Raw genomic sequence first — 20,090 nt, forward strand, 5'->3', positions numbered from 1 at the left:
TTGCTAGACTGGATTTATTGACTTGTCTGTTTCTATTCTGTCACTAATCTGACTGACAATGAAACCTGGGATTTGACTTGAAGGGATTTCTGCGTGTGTGCACGCTGCCGTCAGGGCCGGGGGCGGGGGGGGGGCTGCTCCTAGAGGCTGTGCCGGTGGGTGGGAGGCGTTCGTGTGAGGGCTGTTTGCATGTGAGGAGGGCGTGTGTGGAAACGACACGGGAGAAGTGGGTGTCACTAGGGAGTTGATTATCTGTGATGTGCCTGGGTTGGGAAGCAATGCAGTGGGAGCAGTTGGATGGGAGGAGGTAGGTGGGGCTCCCATGGTACACAGAAGAGAGGGGATTGTTAGACACATCTTACGGAACCGCCCCTTCTCTCGCCCTCCCAAGCTTTTTCTTGGGATATTTCCCAGTTAGGAGGCCTTGGGGGAAGGGAGGGGAGGGACGGGAGCGTCCAAGGGCTGGGAACCCAGGAGTCTGAGGCGCCGCGCGTGAGCTGCGAGCTGGGGAGGGGGAACAGATGGAGACAGGTGCGCCCCCACAGGGGCACGTGTGGGGACACGTGGAGGATTCACCTTCAGCCCAGGATTCGTCCCCTGCCTTGGGGTCGCCCACTTACTTCTCGTGCGTCCACACTGGCTGGAAACCCGCACCCCTTCTTCTCTTCCCTGGAGGGGGGAGGGAGACCCCAATAGGGAGAGGAACCCCGCCCCTCCCTTGTTACTGACGAGCCCCGCCCCCTCCTGCCGCCCGGCGGAGCTCCGCCCCCGCCCGGCCACAGAGCTCCCCTCGCTCAGTCTGGCTGGCCCCATGTTACTGAGCGGAGCTCCTCCGGCGGGCTCCGGCCCGGGGCAGCGGGCGCAGGCGAGCGCGGGGAGCGGCCCGGGGGGGTCGCGCCGGGGCGCCGGGGGAGCGGGAGCCGGCCCTGGAGGGGGCGGCAGTGGCGGAGTGGCCAAGTGGCTCCGAGAGCACCTGGGCTTCCGCGGGGGGGGCGGCGGCGGAGGTGGGGGCAAGCCGGCGCCCCCGGAGCCGGACTACCGTCCCCCCGTACCCTCCCCGGCCGCGCCCCCTGCGCCACCCCCGGACATCCTGGCCGCCTACCGGCTGCAGAGGGAGCGCGACTTCGAAGACCCTTACTCTGGGGGGCCGTCCAGCGCCGCTGCTGCCCCAGCCACCCCCGCCGTCCCCGGCCCCACGCCGCCCCCGCGCCACGGCTCGCCTCCCCACCGCCTTATTCGGGTTGAGACCCCTGGCCCCCCAGCGCCCCCTCCCGAGGAACGGATCTCTGGACCCCCAGCCAGCAGCGACAGGGTAAGTGCTGCGCCGGGCGGGGGTGGCCGGGAGGAAAGGTGGTAGGAGGTCTGGGGCTTTCAAGAGAGACAAAGGTGGCCTGACCGGGGCGGGCCTGGGCCCCTCAATGTCACGGTTCCTGGCGGACAAGATCTTAATCCTTGACCCGGGGACTCGGAGCCTTCATCCACCTTTGTTCAATTTCTCGACCGACTAATCTGGGACGTGCGCCCCAAACTCTGCTTCTGTCCCTGTTATCGCCCCAGGACTAGTGACCCTCTTCCTCACGGGCTCTCCTCTCCTCATCTCAGTCCTCCGCCTCCTCCCGGGGCCTAATCAGCGAGCTTACTTCTAACGGTATTTGAGCACCCCCCACCCCACGCCAGTTTATGGCCTTTCTGCCCTCCGGGAGCAGTAGCTCCCTGCCCTTTGATCTCTGACCCCTCCCCTCAGGGCAGAGGCGGCACTAAGCTCCATTCCGCCTCCTCCGGGAGGCCAAGCATCCTTGCAGGTGCTGGAGCCCCAGGAAGGAGGTGAGGGCTGGGGTTTCTCCCTGTGGATTCAGCAAGACCTGGCCTTTGCCTTACCCAGTGGTACGGGAGCCACATGGACTGTTGTTCTCAGGAAGCCAGAACAAGCAGTGTGTAGCTCTTCACCAAGGATACTGACCACTGAGGTCCAGGCAGGCCCACTCCTGCAGTACTGCCCTTGTCCCCCCAGGTATGGGGGCAGTCAGTGCTTAGAACCTGTTGCCCAGAAGGGGCTGAGCGGCTGAGCCCACTTGTCTCTTTCCTGGAAGGAGAGGCTAAAGCCTTCTGAGGGAGGCTAAAGCCTTTGGGGGACCTGAAGTGTGGGATGAAGGGAAAGCTGGGCATTCACTGTTCTGGAGAACATCCACTGTGCCTCAGAGGCCCTTGGTGGAGAAGCCATCCCTTGCCCAACCCCATTTCAGCCTTATCCCTCCTTGATAGCTGAAGGCCATCTCCAGGTCCCTCTAGTCCTAAATTCCATTACAGTGACTCTGTGGGCTGCCCTGGCTCTGTTGTCTCCTCCTCACACATCCCTGGAAGCTCAGCCCTGGGGCTTAATCCCTTTCCTCAGCAGAGAACACAGTTGTTTTTGATGGGAGAGCAAAGTTGCTGTCTGAATCCATTGGCTCCAGTGTTGAGGCTTTCAGTGGAGAGAGAGCCGTTCGCCCGATTTCCTGTATAGAGAAATGTGTTAAGGTCAGAGCAGAAGCCTCAGGAATGCGAATTATTTATCCCCTAGTTCCTGCCATGGGGCATGACTGCCCATCCTGAGCCAGGATCCTTAGCCTGCCGAAGGAGACTGTGCTTTCATCACGTCCTTCAGCTCCTCTCCTTCCTCATTGTCCCCCACTGTTGGGTGATGTGATGGTGGTGGCGACAGTGAGGCAGAGGGAGCATTATTAGGCCTTGTGCTTACTATTGACCAGTTAGTGTCCTCTCCCTGACCACTGCCCATTGGCACATGGGCCTGAGCTATCCCTGGCCTTCCTCTCTGCAGTCTTGGAATGGCCTAACAGGCTGCCCCCCAAGCCATGGGCTCCTCTAGGACAAGGACCATTGTCCTCCTCATGTCTGTATTTCCCAAGTGCCTGACATGCTTAGCATAGAAAGGGGTGAGTGAACTACGTCCGTTGAATGGTGACTGTCCATTGCTAGGGTGACCCGAAGGTCAGAGACTCCCTTAACCACAGCTCCCTTTTGTACATTTCCCCACAGAGACTCCCAAGGAAGGGGCTGCACCCACACGGCCGTGGGTGATCCACAGCCTCTTCTCACCGAGGGCATCCACGCCTCAGCCTGGGTCAGCTCTGTGATCTGTGGGCTGTTCAGACCTTAGGGGCCAAGAGGTGTCTGACTCCTTTGTCAGCTGCAGGGACAGGAATGAAATCCAGCAGGATCTCCCAGGAGCTACACAATCTGTGGTTTCTTCAGTGGGTGTGATGAGAAGCATCCAGGACGCCATCAGACTGGCTCAGGGGCAGGGACATGGTCTCTGCGGGCCCTGACCTGGAGCCTCCCACCATTGAGAGAGAGCAGCTCCTCTCGTTTAGGAGCAGAGTTTGGGGGATCCCAGAGTCTTCCCTTAGGAAGAGTCCAGGCTAGGTACCTTAGCCCCTTATCCTAAACCCAAGTTGCTGTGCCTGAGTGGTGAGCTGGCCCACTGAGCTGGAGTTTCTCTTCTGTGCAGTGTTTTGTCCTGATTCTCTGTTCCTCTCCTCTCAGCCATGCGGGTCTTCTTGGCTTTTTGCTGTGGGGTCACTTCCTGAGGTGAGATAGGGACTGTAGACCAGGATGTGCCTTAGGCTGGCCCACTTTCCTTCTTCTTCTTCTGGAGCCCAGTAGCTGGTGGGTGGGTCAGAACCCTGTGAGAGGGCCTGGGTCGTGAGGTTTGATGAAATGGGTGGAAATACTTCTGTGATGAGAAGATTGAGGAGAAATGAGCCCTGTGGAAAGTGAATGTGGCGGGCAGGAAAGAATGGGGATTTAGACAGGGCCCTGAGAGGACCTCCCCATGCAGGGCTCTGGCTACTGGCCCTCCCTGAGACCCACTGCTGCATTTGGCAAGGGGGCAAGGGTGGCCATCTGGGCAGGACTGGCAGGGCAGGTGTGGGAGCAGCAGGAGCCGCACCCTGAACCAGGCAGGCAGGGCCTCGCCATCTGGCCATAGGAAGAACTCCTTCACGGTGCTGGGCCCTGTCTGGCCTCCAGGCCACACTTTGGGCAGAGGGGTGAGAGAACGGAGCCTTCCTTTCTTTGCTCCCTTTTCTCAGATCTTCAACAGGAAACACCTGATCTAATTAGGAAAGAGGGACGGGGAAGGGGCCCTAATTGGATGAAGCTTTGAGCTGCCTGTGACCATCTGCACAGTGTGTCCTTTGCCTCTATCCTGCCAAGATGTGTGTGTGTGCGTGTGTGTGTGTGTGTGACAGAGAGGCAGAGAAAGAGATGATGTGAACAATAAGACAGGCACCCTGGATGCACTGAAACTAGGGCTCTTGTTCTTAGCTCATGGAGAGGCTTCTGGGGTTCATGAAGCTCCAGAAATTGTGTGCAAATATTTGGGTGCATGAGCATTTTTCTGGGAAAAGGCTCAGAGCTCCCAGATTCTCACAGGGGTTCACAGGGCCCAAAATATCAAGAATTTTAAAAAATAGATACACCTCATACATGGCGTCCACGTGGACTTGGATCCTCCAGGCCCAAATTTGGAAACAAGTGAAAGACAGGTAGAAAGAGGAAAGGGAAGGAAACGTTGAGGGTGTCTGAAGTCAAACAAGACATCTCTGCCTCAGGGTCAGGAGGGCGAGTAGGGGCTGCTGCTGCAGGATCGTGCCAGGATTTCTATAGCATTAAGTGACACTGGCCTGGGTGCTCAAAGGGACCCACCACCTAGAAGACCTGGTCCTTGCCTTTTTTGAGTTTGTTTGTTCTTGCTTTTTCTTCTTATAACTTCCACTGAGTCTGGAGTTCTGATCTGTTTATTTTGCACATGTCCTCCGAGGGAGGCAGAGGGAGGAAAAGAGAAGGGTCCCGGACCTTTGCGGACTGGTTAGATCTCTTACCCCTTTGGGGCCTGGGCTGGCCATCTTTGCTGCCATTGGTGCCTTGCTGGGGTTGGGGGGCTACTGCTGAGGCCTGCGCTACCAGGGGATTTTATGGCAGGCCCGTCCACTCCTCCCACTGCTGCCTCCTCATGCTGTGGCACTCTTTCGGGAAGGCATTTGCAGCTTGTTGGCTTGGTCAGTGACTCAGTGACACCTCAGTCAGCCCTGGAACTCCACCTGTTGGAAGCTGGGAACGGCTAGGGCGCTGGGGAACATGGGTGGGAGCAGCTGGCTGGGGCCTGGGGCTTGGAAGGGTAGCTGTTGCCCCCTCCAGCTTGCCCTCCCCGCAGAACCAGCGGGACGCTAGTCATGCGAGAGCAGAGGGGGAGCCCAGTCCCTGCATGCAGTGAGCCTGCGTTTCCTCCAGAGTCTGGGGCGCAGCCCCGGGGCTTCACAGCACCTCAAGGTACCTCACTCTTTTGGAGTTTGCTTTGTGGCTGTCACTGTGAGCTCCTGGAGGACCCAGAAATTTGGTCTTTTCATCTTTAATGATATAATGGCAGACAATTACCTAATACCTACCGTGTGCCTGGTACCATTTTGAAGCAGCCGATATGTTTTAGCCCAGTAGCTTCTGACAACCCTATGAGGAAGATTCTGTTATTATCCCCAGGTGATATAGGGAGACTGAAGCACAGGAGTGTTGGATCACATGGTTTCACAGCTAGCCAGTAGGAGAGCTGAGGTTCACAGCCAGGTAGCCTGATGGCAGACTGGCTGCCGACACCATGCCATGGGACCGTGGCATCTTCGGGGAGCCCTGCAGACAGGAGATGGGAAGTGTTCACCGAGCACGGGAAGGAGACTCAGAGAAGGAATGAAGAGTGCATCCCGTGCTGAGTTCACCATTTCCTGAACCTGAAGGCCAGCACTAGCCACCCAGGCCTGAGGTGGCCCCAGACACACCTTAAAAGGGTTGTTGACGTCCATTGTGTGTCTGTGATGTTCAAATGTCTTACAAGCATGACATTTCTTCGTACTTAGAAAAAGATGATAACAAATTTGTTTCATGTGAAGGAGTTTCCATGGCAGATAAAATTGGGAAGGGCGTTGCAGGAAGTGGGAACAGAGGGTGCAAAAAGCTTGATCTTGGGGAAGGTAAATAGTATACCATTTCCAAAACTGACAGACTTTCAGCAGAGAAAGGATTTCACGGTTAAATACTTTGGAGAAATGCCGAGTTAAACAAAATTAGACAGCTCTCTTTGCTACACGATTGCTCAGAGCCTTTAACATGCTGAAGTGTATTTTAAATCTACGAGTAGAGGAGAGAAGATGCTACATTTCCCAAGTTGTCTGGAAAATCTGCAGCAAGGCACTGAGAGTCAGGAGACCTGGGTCGCAGTCTTGTCTCTACTGATGCCGTCTGTGTACCCTGTCGAGCACCTAAACTCTGGGCTTTAGTGTCTGAATAGAAGAGATCAGCAGCAGGGCTAACATCTATCGAGCACTGACTCCATTCTAGCCTCCAAACTAAGGACTTTTACACTCACTGTCCTCTTCCCAATCCTATGAGATATTCTACAGGAGAAAAACCAGAGGCTTCCAGATGTCAACTGAAGACATGGAGGAAAGGGGGAGGGGTAGACTTTGGGGACCTTGCAGAGCCCAAATCCTGTGGCATGTGCCCCCTCCTAGCTCCCCTTGGACTGGCAAGCCCCATGGGTGGGGTCAGGAACTCCTAGCAGGGTCCAGCTGCAGAGCGGAAGGTCACGCCAGATGGTGGGCCTGCCAGCTATCTCAGGAGAGGCTGAGGCAGGAAGGAGAGCCAAGCAGGACAGCGGCTCTGGGAGGGGCACTGCCCAATTGGAACAGGCACAAGAGCCTGGTCTGGAGCCTGCTAGACGGCAGGAGGGAGGGGATCTGGTTGGCAGGAGGTGTGGGGACAAGGGGACCTCTGAGCAGCAGCTACTTGCCTACTAGTTTGGAAGTATTTCAGCCTTTCAGTAGCATTCTGTCTACCAGAGGGTTTGCCTAAATATTAGCTCTGTTTTAGGGGCCTTTCCTGCCAGTTCTTCCTTTTTGCTCTTGAACCAGAGGCTTTGCTCCCCATTCAAATGTTGGTTCTCCTGACAGCCTGCTCCCACAGCAGCTCCTGGTCTGTCAGAGTGGTCAGAGTGGGGGCGAATGGGGATCTGAGAGTCTGTGTCACTCCAGAAGATAGAGTCTGAGGAGAGGGAGACCTTTGGAGCATCGAGTAAATGTGCACTGAGCGCCTACCCTGTGCCAGGCCCTGTGACGGATGTGGTATACCACAGTGAGTACAGCGGTCAGGTAAAGGTCCCATCAACAAAATAAGTCAGGGTAGAGCAAAGGTGTCAGAAGCCTGCAGAAGCAGCTTTCCCCCACAGAGCAGTTTCACCTCCTCACGTGACCTGGAAACCACTGGGAAGGCAGCCCTGGCCTCTGACAGGGATCCTATGTGCCCAGGGTGGGTGCCCTTCTTGCCAACCTTCCAGCAGGTGTTTCTGCTTCTGCTCCGGACTCCCGGCCCCGTGGGTGGCTCCTCTGGGTGACCCGCCTAGGGCGGGGGGCTAGGGTTTCCTGGAGCAGGGTGTGGAGTCAGGGATGGAACAGAGGAGCCATTGAGCTGCCCACAGAGCTGCTGCCTGGTTGCCTACAGGCACCGTGGGCTAGCCCCAGGGAGGCCCGTGCTGGGCCTGGGAGGGGTCACAGCTCAAGTCCAGCCCAGGACTCCAGTGGGAAGGGCACTGGCTTGGTCAGGGAAGGGCTGGGGGAGGGGGGGCTCTGTAGAGTTGGGGGGACTGGGGCTTGGGCCAGGCACTTCTCACTGAGCAGCTTCCCGGGACTTAGTGCTTCCCCATCCCCCGCTGGATTCATGATGCTTTCTCTTATGAATAAACAAGGAAAAGTGCTTCCTTTGTCCATTCTTCCTGCTTTATGTGAACTAATTTAACAATTAGTGAGCCCTTTTAGGCACTGAGAATTTAGCAGTAAACGTGGTTCCTACCCTCAGGAAGCTCGTGATCTACAGGAAGACAGATGATAAAGCAAGTATTTGCTACACAGTGTAATAATAGCCCAGCACAGAGGCACCTTTCTGAAGAAAGAAAATCATCTAATCCAGGCAGACAGAAAGGTTTTTTGGTAAGACACAGCACAGAACTTGCAGGTAACAGAGGTGCGTAGGGAGAAACCGAAGAGGAAAGTGGACTCTTTAAATCCCCCTAACTTTGGACTTTTTCTTGCGGGCATTACACCATTTTAAGGATAGCACGCACATTGATTCAGTTACTGTTAAGTAGCTGCCACATAGGAGCGTGGGTCTGAGTGCCAGCTGCCAACTCCAGAGCCCCCTTGGTCTGGTGGGTGGGGCTGTGGGTGCTAGTTGGCCTGGGAGGAAGCAGCTTGGGGTGGGAGTGGGTTTCTTTTCTCTGCTTCCTGGAGCAAAGAGGACTAGGGGTGGAGGGCTCCAACGGGAGATAGGCAGTGATCTAGTAGAAACAGTTTTCTAGTACCTACTGTGAGCCAGGTGCTTATTAGAGCTGGAGAAACAGAAACAACAAAGAACTCTAGGCTAGTGGATGATCTGATGGTGGGGATGGTATGACCTGAGATGGTGGTGGTCTTCTCAGAAGCAGGTAGAGATTTAGGGAAATGAAGGAGCTGGGGACTTGGGTGGAACAAGGTGGAACATGGTGGGAGCTGAAGAACTGAAGGGGAGATGGTAGGAGTTGTTGGGATGTGCTTCAGAGACCCCTAGAGGGACTCGGCGGGGAGGCTCAAAAAACATGCAGGAGGAGTCTCTGTGGTGGGCAGGCAATCAGTCCCCATAGCCTCCCTGCTCAATTGGCTCCCACAATCCTGATCTGGCCCAGACCCAAAGCCTCCACCAAGGATGGAGAAGAGGCAGGAGTGACCCCTCCTCATGCCGCAGGCCCCGGAGCCACCTCCTGTCAATGCCTGTCAACTCAGTGTGCGGTGCTTCCCCCGAGGTGCTGGCAGCCCTGGGTGGGCTGGGCTCTGTCTCCACCTCAGCCTCCCCCCTTCGAGAAGCCTGTGCCCAGCTTGGAGAAAAGCTCTATTGTCCTCAGCTGCACCCCGCCCTGAGCACCTTGAGCTCTTCCTCAGGGCGTGTGGCTTAGAGTTCGCTCTGCCTTGACTGGAGCAGGGACGGAGGGTTGGTCATGAACCACTTGTGAGGGAGAAAGGGGCAGTGTGGGATGTGGAGGGTCAAGGCTACGCCTTTCCTGTTCTTGTCCTCCAGGAACCAGGGGATTTCAGCAGAGCCCAAACCCTGGCTTTCTTCAGGGCTGTCCTAAGGTGGTCTCTCTCCCAGAACGGCCAAGATCCCCACTGGGGGCAGGTTGGCAGCATAATATTGCACAAAGGACACAAGTTCCAATTGGGTTCCTCCACTTCCGTGGAACGGTCTTGGGCACGTTGTTCCCTACCTGCCCTGAGCCTCCGTATCCTTAAAATGAATATAATAATACACATATGACATGCTGATGAATGTTCTCAGGATAAACCAGCAGAACTGTGCCATAAAGTGAGTAGTTGGCTTTTCTTTTCTCGCTGGTCCGCAAATTTTTCTTTGTTCAGCATCTGGGATTGAACTTGTGGGCATGGACCGAGTTAATCTCTGAGCTGCCTGCTATTCCCTACTTGTTCTTTGAATTCCTCCAACACCTTTGTAACTGGCTCTCTGAATTAATTCCTTCTGTTGAACCATCTGGTGTTAAACACCTCTATTGCCCTGCCTAGACCCGGACTGAGGCAGGCCTTAATGCTCGGAGCTTCATCCTGGCCATTTAACCTACGGGATGGCCCAGAGGCACAAAAGTGACAGAAAAGGTAGATCTGCCACTCTGCTGGCAGCCTAGTAGGGGACTCTGCAGAGGAAGACCCAGAGCTTGTCCCCATCCAAGCTCAGAGCCTGCCCTTGGATACCTCGGGCTCTGGGTCTAAGACATTCTCTCCAGGATTCACTCCCATGGACAAAGCACCTGGGGAGAAGCAGAGCTGTCTCTCAGATGTCTGAAGCCTGCTCTCCTCACTGTCTTCCCACAGTTGGCAATCCTCGAAGACTACGCGGACCCATTTGATGTTCAGGAGACTGGCGAAGGCCCAGCAGGAGCTTCAGGAGCCCCAGAGAAGGTCCCTGAAAATGATGGCTACATGGAGCCCTATGAGGCCCAAAAGATGATGGCTGGTGCGTGATGGAGTCAGGCTAGGGGATTGCTCTCTGAAGCCTGGGTATTTGCACAACAGGCTCTGGGACCCACAAGACTAAGAGTGGTTCCATGATCCCTTTACTGGGTCCTTGGAGACCATGGGTCCACCGTGGACCCCCTTGGGTCCTTGGCCACTGCCTTCAAGAGAGTCGTCTTGGAGAAGGAGCGATGGCCTGTGGTGCCTGAGATGTGAGGTGGTAGAGAAGGCCACCAAAGATCAGGCAGATAGAGTGAGGACAGTCAGGAAGGGCAGGACAGTGGTTGGACCGGGAGTCATGGAACCCAAAAAGAGAATCACTAACTTTAGGGAAGGTGGTGAACTTGAGATGATGTGATGTCAGAGTGAAACATCTTTATGGCAATTGGAACCACATGGCTTGAGAAGGGCAAGCCTGTCAAGGAGCGGGGGCAGACAGCAACGAATAAGACCTGGTCTTGGGGAGCAGAGCAGAGGTCAAGAGAGGATCCAGGGAAAGAGTGAATGGGGGTGATCCGAGAGGAGGACAGGGGTGAGTCAGTCCAAGGCAGGATGAAAGGAAGGTTTGCTCAGGGGTAGTTTTAGTGTTGGGCATACTGAGGAGCCAAGATGAGAGGGGCCACAGGGGCAGTGAAGGGCCTCAAAGGCTGGAACGAGGCATTTGGACTTGCTCCAGAAGAGGAGGGAAACTAATATGAATTCTCAAACAAGACAGAAACAGGATAAATATGGCATTTTAAGGGGATTATTGAGGCTGCGGTGTACAGAACAGACCAGAAGAACTGGGCATCAGAAAGATGAGTTAGCAGTTGTGGAAATTGCTGAGGCTTTAAGGGAGCAATAATTAACATGGCTTTCTTCCCCTCCTGAGCTTGGAGATCATTGAGAAGTCAAATCAAGGTAACAGACTGATGAAGACAAGAATGTCAGTTTTATTACTGATAAAATAGATTGGAGAACATGACTTAGCTGTGTCTCCCACAATGGGCTGCTTAATACTTCACAGAGTTAAACTTGCCCACTCGGGCTTGGGCCATGAGGCACAGCTGTAAGCCCTCTCACGGGGGCCAGGAGAAGAAAGAGCCAGAAGGCAGAGCTGAGAAAGAGAGCGAGCATCTACGGGTGATCAGATAAGCTGCTCTCCCTCCTTGGGAGAGGGGTGGGGGCCAGAGAGCGGTCAGGAGTGTTCTTCCACGGAGCTCGTGGAAACGTGAGCTGGGAGAGTGGAGGTTCACCCTAGTAGTAATCTAGACGTGGAGTGACGAGGGTAAGAGTCATCGGGTACTGGTGGTGAACAGGTGGAATTTAGACGCTGAACGGGGGCCAGGACCGACGAGAGCAGTGTAGTGGACGGAGAAGGAGAAAGTGGGAGGGAGACTGCCCTATTTAGATCAGAGGGGTGTGTACCCCTTGGAGGCCCATGAATGCCCTGGAATTGTATATGGAAATTTGCACATTTTTCTGGGGAGTAGCCCCATAGCTTTTATTCGATTTTCACTGGGATCAACGATCCCAAAAAGGGAATCACAGAACTGACTAGAAGAACTTCTGGGGAAAGTGGCAAGTTTGAAACATTAAAGTGAAAGATCTTGATGGTAACCGGAAGTGTATAGGGTGCCATGAGACTGGGCAAGGATGTGGGCAAATTAAGACCTGGTTCTGGGGAACAGAGACCGAGAGGGGCCAGGGGAAGAGTCCAAGGGTGATGGGAGAGGACAACCACGAAAATGACTTGTCAGAGGGGACAGTTTCAAGGAGGGAGTGATCAGGAGTATCTGGGCAACGAAGAAGGATTTTCGGATTGTCAAGTGATACTGCTTGGGATGCAAAGGAAGAACTGGAGCTGTGTAGCCAAAAGGAGGTGGATTAGGAGAGGACCCTGCCTCCGTTTCCAAAACGTGTAAGCCTCATTTCCTAAGCCCTTGCTGGCCACCTAAGGATCTCTTTCTGTCTTTCACTCTGGTGCTTCTCTGCCCCGGCCTCCATTGGATCCCATGCTTTTGGAACCCCAGAGGTGTTTTAAGGGCAAGGGACCCCAGATGTCTGGCCATTGGGCCCCCAAAGCCAGTGGCATCTCTTCTGAAGGAGGCTTGGTGTGTTGCTGAGGGCGCTGCCAGAGGAGCTGAGGAGGGCAGCCAGGGATGCTCTCATACCTCCCCGCCACCTTGCCCTGGCAGAGATCCGGAGCTCCAAGGAGACGGCAGCTCAGCCCCTGCCTCTATATGACACGCCCTATGAGCCAGAGGAGGAGGGGACCACCCCAGAGGGTGAGGGGGCCCCCTAGCCCCGGGAGTCCCGGCTGCCAGAGGATGGCGAGAGGCCCCCTGAGGAGTATGACCAGCCCTGGGAGTGGAAGAAGGAGCAGATTTCCAAAGCCTTTACAGGTAAGCCCCTGGCTGGGGAGGGTGGGCCTGCTGGGGCCTCTAAACAGCTCTCCAGGCCCAGGGGAAGGGAAGGAGTGGACCCCAGGGGTTGGGGGAGGCCCAGCAGCTGGGCTCCAGGGAAGCACGGTTGAGCGCATCACAGAGATTGGTGAATTGGGCAGTGTGGGCGCGGCACTGTGTGCAGGGTCAGGGAACGGGCACAGGAGGATGAAGGGTCTCCCTGCATCACCACCTCTCAGAGGCCAAGAGGCTTAGGCCACTTCCGTCTTTTGGGAGACAGGGCCTATTTTAAAATAAAGAAATTCCAAACAAAATGATAAAACTTGTGACATATGTTAAATACTTACATTTAACAAAAGAAGGCATTGAACACCCCAGACAAGGAAAACGGCTGTGTGTATAACCTTTCGAGAACCCAGCCCTGAATCAGAGAGCTGTGTCTCCCAGTAGCAGACTGTGCCAGACCAGGGACGCCTGTGCCCCGGGGGGGAATTCGGAGGAGCAGGAACTGGTGGGGAGAGGGAGGCTGTGAGAAATGCCCTTTGTTGAATGAGGGTTAGGTTTCTCCTGTACCAAGCACCCCAGCGCCTATCCCAGGCCTGGAGTCCCACCTGGGAAGGTGTGTGTTGGTGGTCTGAGTGGGTGCTGCTGCAGCCTGGAGAGCCTGGAGAGTGCTTTAGCTCCTGGGTTCTTGATTCGGTGAGAACATAAAGGATGTAAATGCCATTCGACTTCACCCCCACTCCCAGGGCCCCCCACCCCTCCTTGGGCACGGGGCTCATCCTGGAGCCGGACTCAGCTCTCTGCCCTGTCCTCCCCTCCCTGGCAGCCAGACTAGGAAACCACAGGTTTCTGATTTGTTTCCGGTAAAGCATGCACCATTGAGTGGGACCGTTTATCTCCAGAAGTCTCCTTGGAGAATCAATACTGTTTGGATTGCTTAATGGGGAAATCTATGCTCGTCATTAGGAAACCTCGTTAGCAGCCCTGCAGCCGCCAGTGGCATCCCTCTCTTAATTGTCAGGGCTCGGGATTGAGGGCGTGGGGGGTAAATTTCAATAAAACATCTGCCCCCACATCGGAGTATTCATGACAGCCTGGAGCTGGGCTGTCCGTCTCACTGCCCATGGCTTCCCAGGCCGTGGGGAAAAGGAGGAAGGGCGGCAAGTCTGAGGGTGCCAGGAGGCTGTGGGAACCTGGGTGTGGTGCTGGGAGGCGAGGGCAGCTCGTTGTCCCTCGTTTCCTCCTTTCCTGGTCCTTTTGGGCCCTGGAGGCTTATGAGGGTTCAAGTGAAGGGGACCCACACGGCTGGCAGGGCAAGACTCTGCCTCCGGCTATTTGCTACCTGTGCCTCCCCCCTTCGACTACGCAGCCTGGTGTGGTCACTGTGGCTCCATCCAACCCTCCGAGAGTCCTGCTCCCCCCTCAGAACCCGTCCCTGCCTCTGCTCTGACCCTCCTCCTTTCTAGGCTATTCTGTGTCCTGGCTCTGGGTTTTGGTGTCTCAACCTCTGCCTCTCTCTGTCTCTCTCTCTGTCTCTGTCCCTGTCTGTGTCTCTTCTCCCTGCTGCTACTGGCTCCAGTTGACATTAAGGTCATCAAAGACCTACCTTGGCCTCTGCCGGTGGGACAGCTGGACAGAAGCTGCTCCCTGCCTGACGGGGACAGGGACATCTCCGGTCCAGCCTCACCCCTCCCTGAGCCCAGCCTGGAGGACGGCAGCGGTGGGTCCTGTGGGAGCTTCTGGCCAGGGTGACATGTCCTCTCACGCCTCAGGCCCTGTGGGCTTGGGTTGGCAGAGCTGAAGTGGGGTAGGGTTTGGAGAACCTGGAGGAAGAAAGAAGGGACAAAATACACATTCCTCCTTCCTCCCAAAGGTGTGGGGAAGGTGTCTTCTAAAGGAGTCTCTTTCTAAATATCTTGCCCACCATGCCACAGAAATCCACTATTTTACATTCACTTCTTTGTGAGTATTTTGCCTGACCCAATCCTTTGGCAATGCAAGTAACTCTTGAGGTGGGGGTGATGCTAGCATAGGAAGTGTCTGACCCCTTCGGGCAAGGGACGGGTCTGGTCCTTGCATCTGGTGACTGAGAGACAGGAAGGTCCTGAAAGTGCTACAAGGAGAGAAAAAGCCCAAATGAGGAGAAAGGAAGCACCGAACACTTCATCTCTGTCAGTTTGGTACAGAACGGGCAGCCAAGTGCTTGTGAACACCTGTTTGTACATTTGTGCCTGAGTGTGAGGGCTACTTTGTAAATGCAGGATGAAGGAGGGTCTCCATCGCCTGTCCGTGGGTGCCTGTGCTCATGTGACCCACTGGCTTCCTCCCTCGTGCTGGCTCAGTGGTGGGCCTGCCCTGGTCTGGGAGGGCAGAGCCGCCTCAGCTGGGTGTCTCCGGTGGGGGCGGGGAGCCTGTGGGCAGCAGCCCTGGGGGCGGGGGAGGGGCGGGCCGGCGGCGGCTTGGGGCAGGATGAGCCTGTCAGGATGGCACCAAGGGGAATCGGATAATTGTTCTCAAATGCATAAGTCACTTCGACAGAATGGCTTGGCAGGGTGATATGGAGAACGGTCATGAACTCTGAGGAGGCGAAAGAAATGATATTATCGGCGCTGAAGCCTCCCGGCGGGGGAATGGAACAGGGGAAGGCAGGCAGCTGCTCCAGAGGGAGAAGTTTAAGTGGTTTCTCATGTTGCTTCTCTCCCCTCTCCTCCCACAGCGTAGGGACTGGTAGGCGCGGTGTGGCCTAGGAGGGCTGCGCCCCACCCCCACAGCCAGTCAAGCCCAGGAGCATGTCCCACCCTTCCAGAACATTCCTTTGACCCCTTTTGGCAGAAAATGGTGGAGCCCTGGTTATTCTATAGGGCTCTATCTCTAGGGTCCTCAGAGTCTATGACTGGTATATTCCCCACAGCCCAGTTTGAAGGATCTGAGAAGAGCTGCCTGTCACCTGGCCGGGAGGAGAAGGGGCGGCTACCACCCCGACTCTCTGCAGGGAACCCCAAGTCAGCCAAGCCCCTAAACGTGGAGCCCAGCAGCCCCCTTGGGGAGTGGACAGACCCAACATTGCCTCTGGAAAACCAGGTGTGAGTGTCTGTGTCCAGCTGGGGACTCTCTCCCCTCCCTTCCCCTCCTGCCACTGGCTTGCCTGCAGGGGACACCCAGAATGGGTGGGCCAGGACGGCGAGGGACCCAGCAGAGATGCCCCCTTCCTCTCTCTTGTCCTCAGCTGGTACCACGGGGCCATCAGTGGAACAGATGCCGAGAACGTGCTCCGGACGTGCAAAGAGGCCAGCTACCTGGTGTGCGACAGCAAGACCAGCAAGAACGATTTCTCCCTGTCCCTCAAGTGAGTCGGGGTGGGCCTGCGGTAGGCAGGATGAGCTTGTGAGGATGGCACCAAGGAGGATCCATGGGAAGACAACCAGCAGGACAGGAGAAGACTCCAACCTTCCCCCCATGCCCAGCCAAGCTGGGGAGAAGTCCATCCCCAGGAACTTTTGCTGACTCTGGGCCCTAGGGACCTGGAGCAGTCTGAGGCTCCTCCCCTGACCTCAAGGAGCTCAGAGTCCGTTAGAGGAAACAGTCAAGCTACAGTGTCCAGCTCCAAAGTTTATGTCACTTACCAGCTGTGTGCCCTGGGGCCCCCTGAACCTCTCTGGGCCTCAGTTTTCTTACTTATAAAGTAGGGGAATAATAATATCTACCTTATAGGGAAGGATCCAATGAAATAATATATGGGAGGCACTTAACATGGTGCTAAGTGCTAAATAAATTATCACCTTCATCTTTATTAATGGCAGTCCAGATGTTCTTGAAGCACCGGCAAGGAGATAGGAACTTTGCCTGAGGGGCTCTGCAGGGGGAGGCGGAGGCTGGATCCTGGGAGGAGGGTGGAGCAGTGGACACAAAGCTATCGTTCACTCTGAAGAAGTGGGCAGGAGGACCGGGCGCTAGTGGCTGATAACTGAGTTTTAAAGGATCCAGGAAGATGGGGGAGGCAGGGCGCTCCCTTCCCATCAGCCTTCCTCCTAGGGAGTAGATAGACACAGAGAGGTACTGGCCTCCTACCAGAATGGCCAGCCCTCCCCTCGGTATCCAGGAGTCCTGCCCGATAGAGCCTGCCCCCCACATGGCAGCCTGTCAGATGGTGGGTTCATTCGCATCGCCCCCATCACTCCTGGGACATCTGTACCACCTCCTACCACATTTCTCAGGGGCATTAGAATACAGGTATACCCCCACTTCAAACAAATGCAATATACAGCAATGTGGGACTATTAAACAGATACATTTGAGGATAATTATTGAACTTCAACTAAAAGATAATGGGAAAATGCCAGTCTAGAGTCAAACAACCTGAATTTTATTCTTGGGCTTCATAAAACTAGCTTTGTGACCCCAGGCAAATCATGGAACCTCTCTGGGCCTTGGTTTCTCCCTTTGCAAAATGCATTGATGGGTACCTCTTAGGTTTCTTGCAGCTCTCATACTCTGCAATTGTCATAAAATCAAAGGAGCATTTAGGAAAAGTTCATCTGTCAAAAATCTGATATAACCCTAGGAATGTGTGTTGCTTTAACAGTTAAGAGTCACAGAGCACCTACTGTGTGCTGAGCCGTGTATACACCGTCTCCAAACCAACTGCCGACCTGGAAGATGAATCTCTTTCTTATAGACAGAAAGAAATACAAAGAGGTATGTGACTTGCTCAAGGCCACCAGGTAACAAAGTGCCAAAAGCAGGATTTGGACCCAGTTCAGTTCAGTCGGACTACAAGAACCGCACTATTCCATTGCATCGCTCCACCAGTCCTCAAGTCTGGAACAGTCCAAGGCTGAGACGGCAAGGGTCTGGCTCTGTGAAAGGAGCAGGGCGGGGCTCAGCCTTATCCTGGGGAGTAAAAGGGGAGGCAGGCCTGGGTGCTGCTTCGGCCCAGGCTGATCCAGCCCCACCAGCAGCTGTCCGCCAGAGCCTCGCTTGCATATAAATGGCTTCTCTGAAATACAATTAAGGTTTCTCTGCTCTCTGTAATGGAAGGGCTTTCACTGGTGATTAAACAGCTTCCTCCAGAAGCCATGTCAGCTCTGGCCCTACCGCCCAGCTAGTCCCACCCAGACTCCTGAGGGTTGGGCAATGACTCTGCTTGGGACTTTATCCCAGGAGGTCAGTTATCCAGATGGAGGCTTGTTGCCACTTTATTGCCCTTTTTGGCCAGATCTGTCCCTCAAGGAGAAGATATAATGTAGTTTTGGGGAGAGGTGATTATCCCAAGTGGATTGTGGTTAGGGGGTTTTCTCCAAACTGTGAGAGGGAGAGGGAAAGCAAGGCCCAAGCTGCTGCCCACAGCTTTGGGCCTGGGCCATGGCATAGGGCAGACAGGGGAGGGGGACTACTCACTGCCTCCCCTCTCTACCACCCCCAGGGACTGCACATTTTCCTCAGGCCCTTAGCTCCCTTCCCCAGGGCCTGTGTGGTCACTGTCAGCCTCAGCCATTATCTCGGGCCTACAGAAGAAGGATGCCCCCCCACCCCCCCACCCCCGCCCATACACACATACACCCAGCCTGGGGCCCCCAGCAGGCTTTAGGGCACAGTATCCTGGGGCAGGGAGAAGGAATTGGAAGCATGGGTGATAAAGGACTGTTTTTTTCCTGTCATCCCTTTCCTCTCTTCAGTCATCCACTCTCCATCTTCACTTGTGGGCCCAGTGAAATGGGTCCCGTCAGAGGCCTCTTTGTACGCAGGCAGGGGAGGGAAATGAGGTTTGTCAGCCTCACCTCATATGAGGGCCCCCCTCACCGGTCCTACCTCCCATACAAGTTTCTGAGCCCTGCACTTGTCCCCAGGTAGGCTCTGGCCCCGAGAGACAAGTATTCAGGCTTCAGGGCTCCCCCAAACACTGCTTCCTCCTTGCTGTGGACCAGGCCTGGTAGCTTGGGCAGACACTGTTCTTGCTCGGGCCCCACCCCCATGCTTTCTCTCTAAGACAGGGTGCCCGGACAGCTGGGAGCCGGCCAGAGCTCTGAGCAGCAGGGTCCTTGTCTTGAGGGCAGGGCCAGGCACTGATGTGGATTTCCTGGATCGTGTCAGGGAGCTGGGAGAGGCAGTGGAGCCTTTCTCTCTGAGGGAGGGAATGGAGTTACAGCCTCACCGGTGATGGCATCCCAGGCTGCAGGGACAGAGGAGCTGGGGGCTTGGCCCAAGGCCCAGTTAGCAGGAGGGTAAAGGGATATCCCCAGGACAAGGCGGTTGAGCCTCCCCGGATTTGGGGTGGGCTTCCAGAGCAGCTAGCTCACCCCCTCCCCTGGTTTCTGCAAGAGAGAGCCTCAACCAAGATTCGCTCGGTTGTCACATCTGTCCACACACGGTCCTGCCAAGGATGTTTGTGTCTCCACATGCGTCACTAGGAACCCCCACCGGTGTCGTCCCCCACAGCTCAGAGATGGAGAGGGTAGACCAGCTTTGGCCACACAGGTTGGAGGGCACCGGTGCTCGGGTCCCAGGGTCTGGGGCAGGGAGGGTGGTCGCTCCAGTTTCCACCTGCACACGCCCTGTACACTCACTACACACACATTCTTGGCACACCCAGGGCCCTCACCACAAAGCCAACGCCTAGGGTTACCTACTCACAAAATCCCCTCTGCCTCCTCTCTGTTTTCTGGACTGACCTCCACCTTCCCTAGTCACCTCCCCACACAGCTGGCTCAGAACAGCCACATTTGCTGCGGGCGTGGGGGAGGGCAGGGGGACTGGAGAGGGCCCCTACTCACCAGGGTCTCCTCTCCTCTTCCCAGGAGCAGTCAGGGCTTCATGCACATGAAGCTGTCCTGGACCAAGGAACACAAGTACGTGCTGGGCCAGAACAGCCCACCCTTCAGCAGCGTCCCTGAAATCGTGCACCACTATGCCAGCCGCAAGCTGCCCATTAAGGGGGCCAAGCACATGTCCCTGCTCTACCCTGTGGCCATTCGGACTCTGTAGATGTGAGGCCCGGGCACTGTGACAAAGCTGGACCCAGGCCTGCGCCCATCCCCTGGCTGAGGGCGCTGGCCCTTCCCAGGGACATGTTCTGTCAAGTCTTTCTTCCCCTCTCCCAGAGATCGAGTGGGACCTGCAGATTCCTTAATTTATTCTAAACGGGAAGGCCTTCTGGGGCCTCGGAGTAAAAGGTTGTCTGGAGCGGAGGACAGAGGAATCCCTGGGGAGAGAGGATAGCCCCTGGATGAAGGGGGCTTCAGAGCCGCTGGTCTCCGGAGGAGTTTAAGATCCGCAGCTCCCCGCCGCTTCCGCCCCCAGGGCACAGGCGGGGATCCCCTTCCCCACGGCAGCCTTCCCCCTGGGTCAGTGCGGGGCGCCCTGGCCATCTCTCCGCCTCCACCCCTAAACCACCGGCGGGCTCCGTTCAGAGTCTGGTGAGGGGATTGGGGAAGGCAGACCCCCCCCCCCCCCCCCCCCGCCCCGGACGGAGATGGCCTCGGGGGTGGGGAGACGAGGGGAAGGGCTCGGGCCGGAGGGAACTTGCGCAGTCCCCGGGCTGCCCCAGCTCCCGGCCAGATGCAAGAAATAAACCCAGTCCTGCCAGGCCCAGCCGCGTCCGCGCCTC

At 56.0% G+C, this 20,090-nt stretch overlaps 1 protein-coding gene across 1 annotated transcript; it reads left to right on the forward strand.

The window, feature by feature from the left end:
• Window positions 1–811: 811 nt before the first annotated feature.
• On the forward strand, window positions 812–20,070 carry SHF (Src homology 2 domain containing F). The gene is given in 7 exon segments (XM_008683994.2): window positions 812–1,312; window positions 9,960–10,101; window positions 12,278–12,484; window positions 14,067–14,207; window positions 15,399–15,570; window positions 15,714–15,833; window positions 19,282–20,070. Coding segments are annotated over 7 exon segments (1,470 nt in total). The 3' UTR covers window positions 19,469–20,070.
• Window positions 20,071–20,090: the final 20 nt, after the last annotated feature.

Source organism: Ursus maritimus, unplaced genomic scaffold, assembly GCF_017311325.1.
Source record: "Ursus maritimus isolate PB19 unplaced genomic scaffold, ASM1731132v1 scaffold_35, whole genome shotgun sequence".
NCBI classification, from domain to species: Eukaryota; Metazoa; Chordata; class Mammalia; order Carnivora; family Ursidae; genus Ursus; species Ursus maritimus.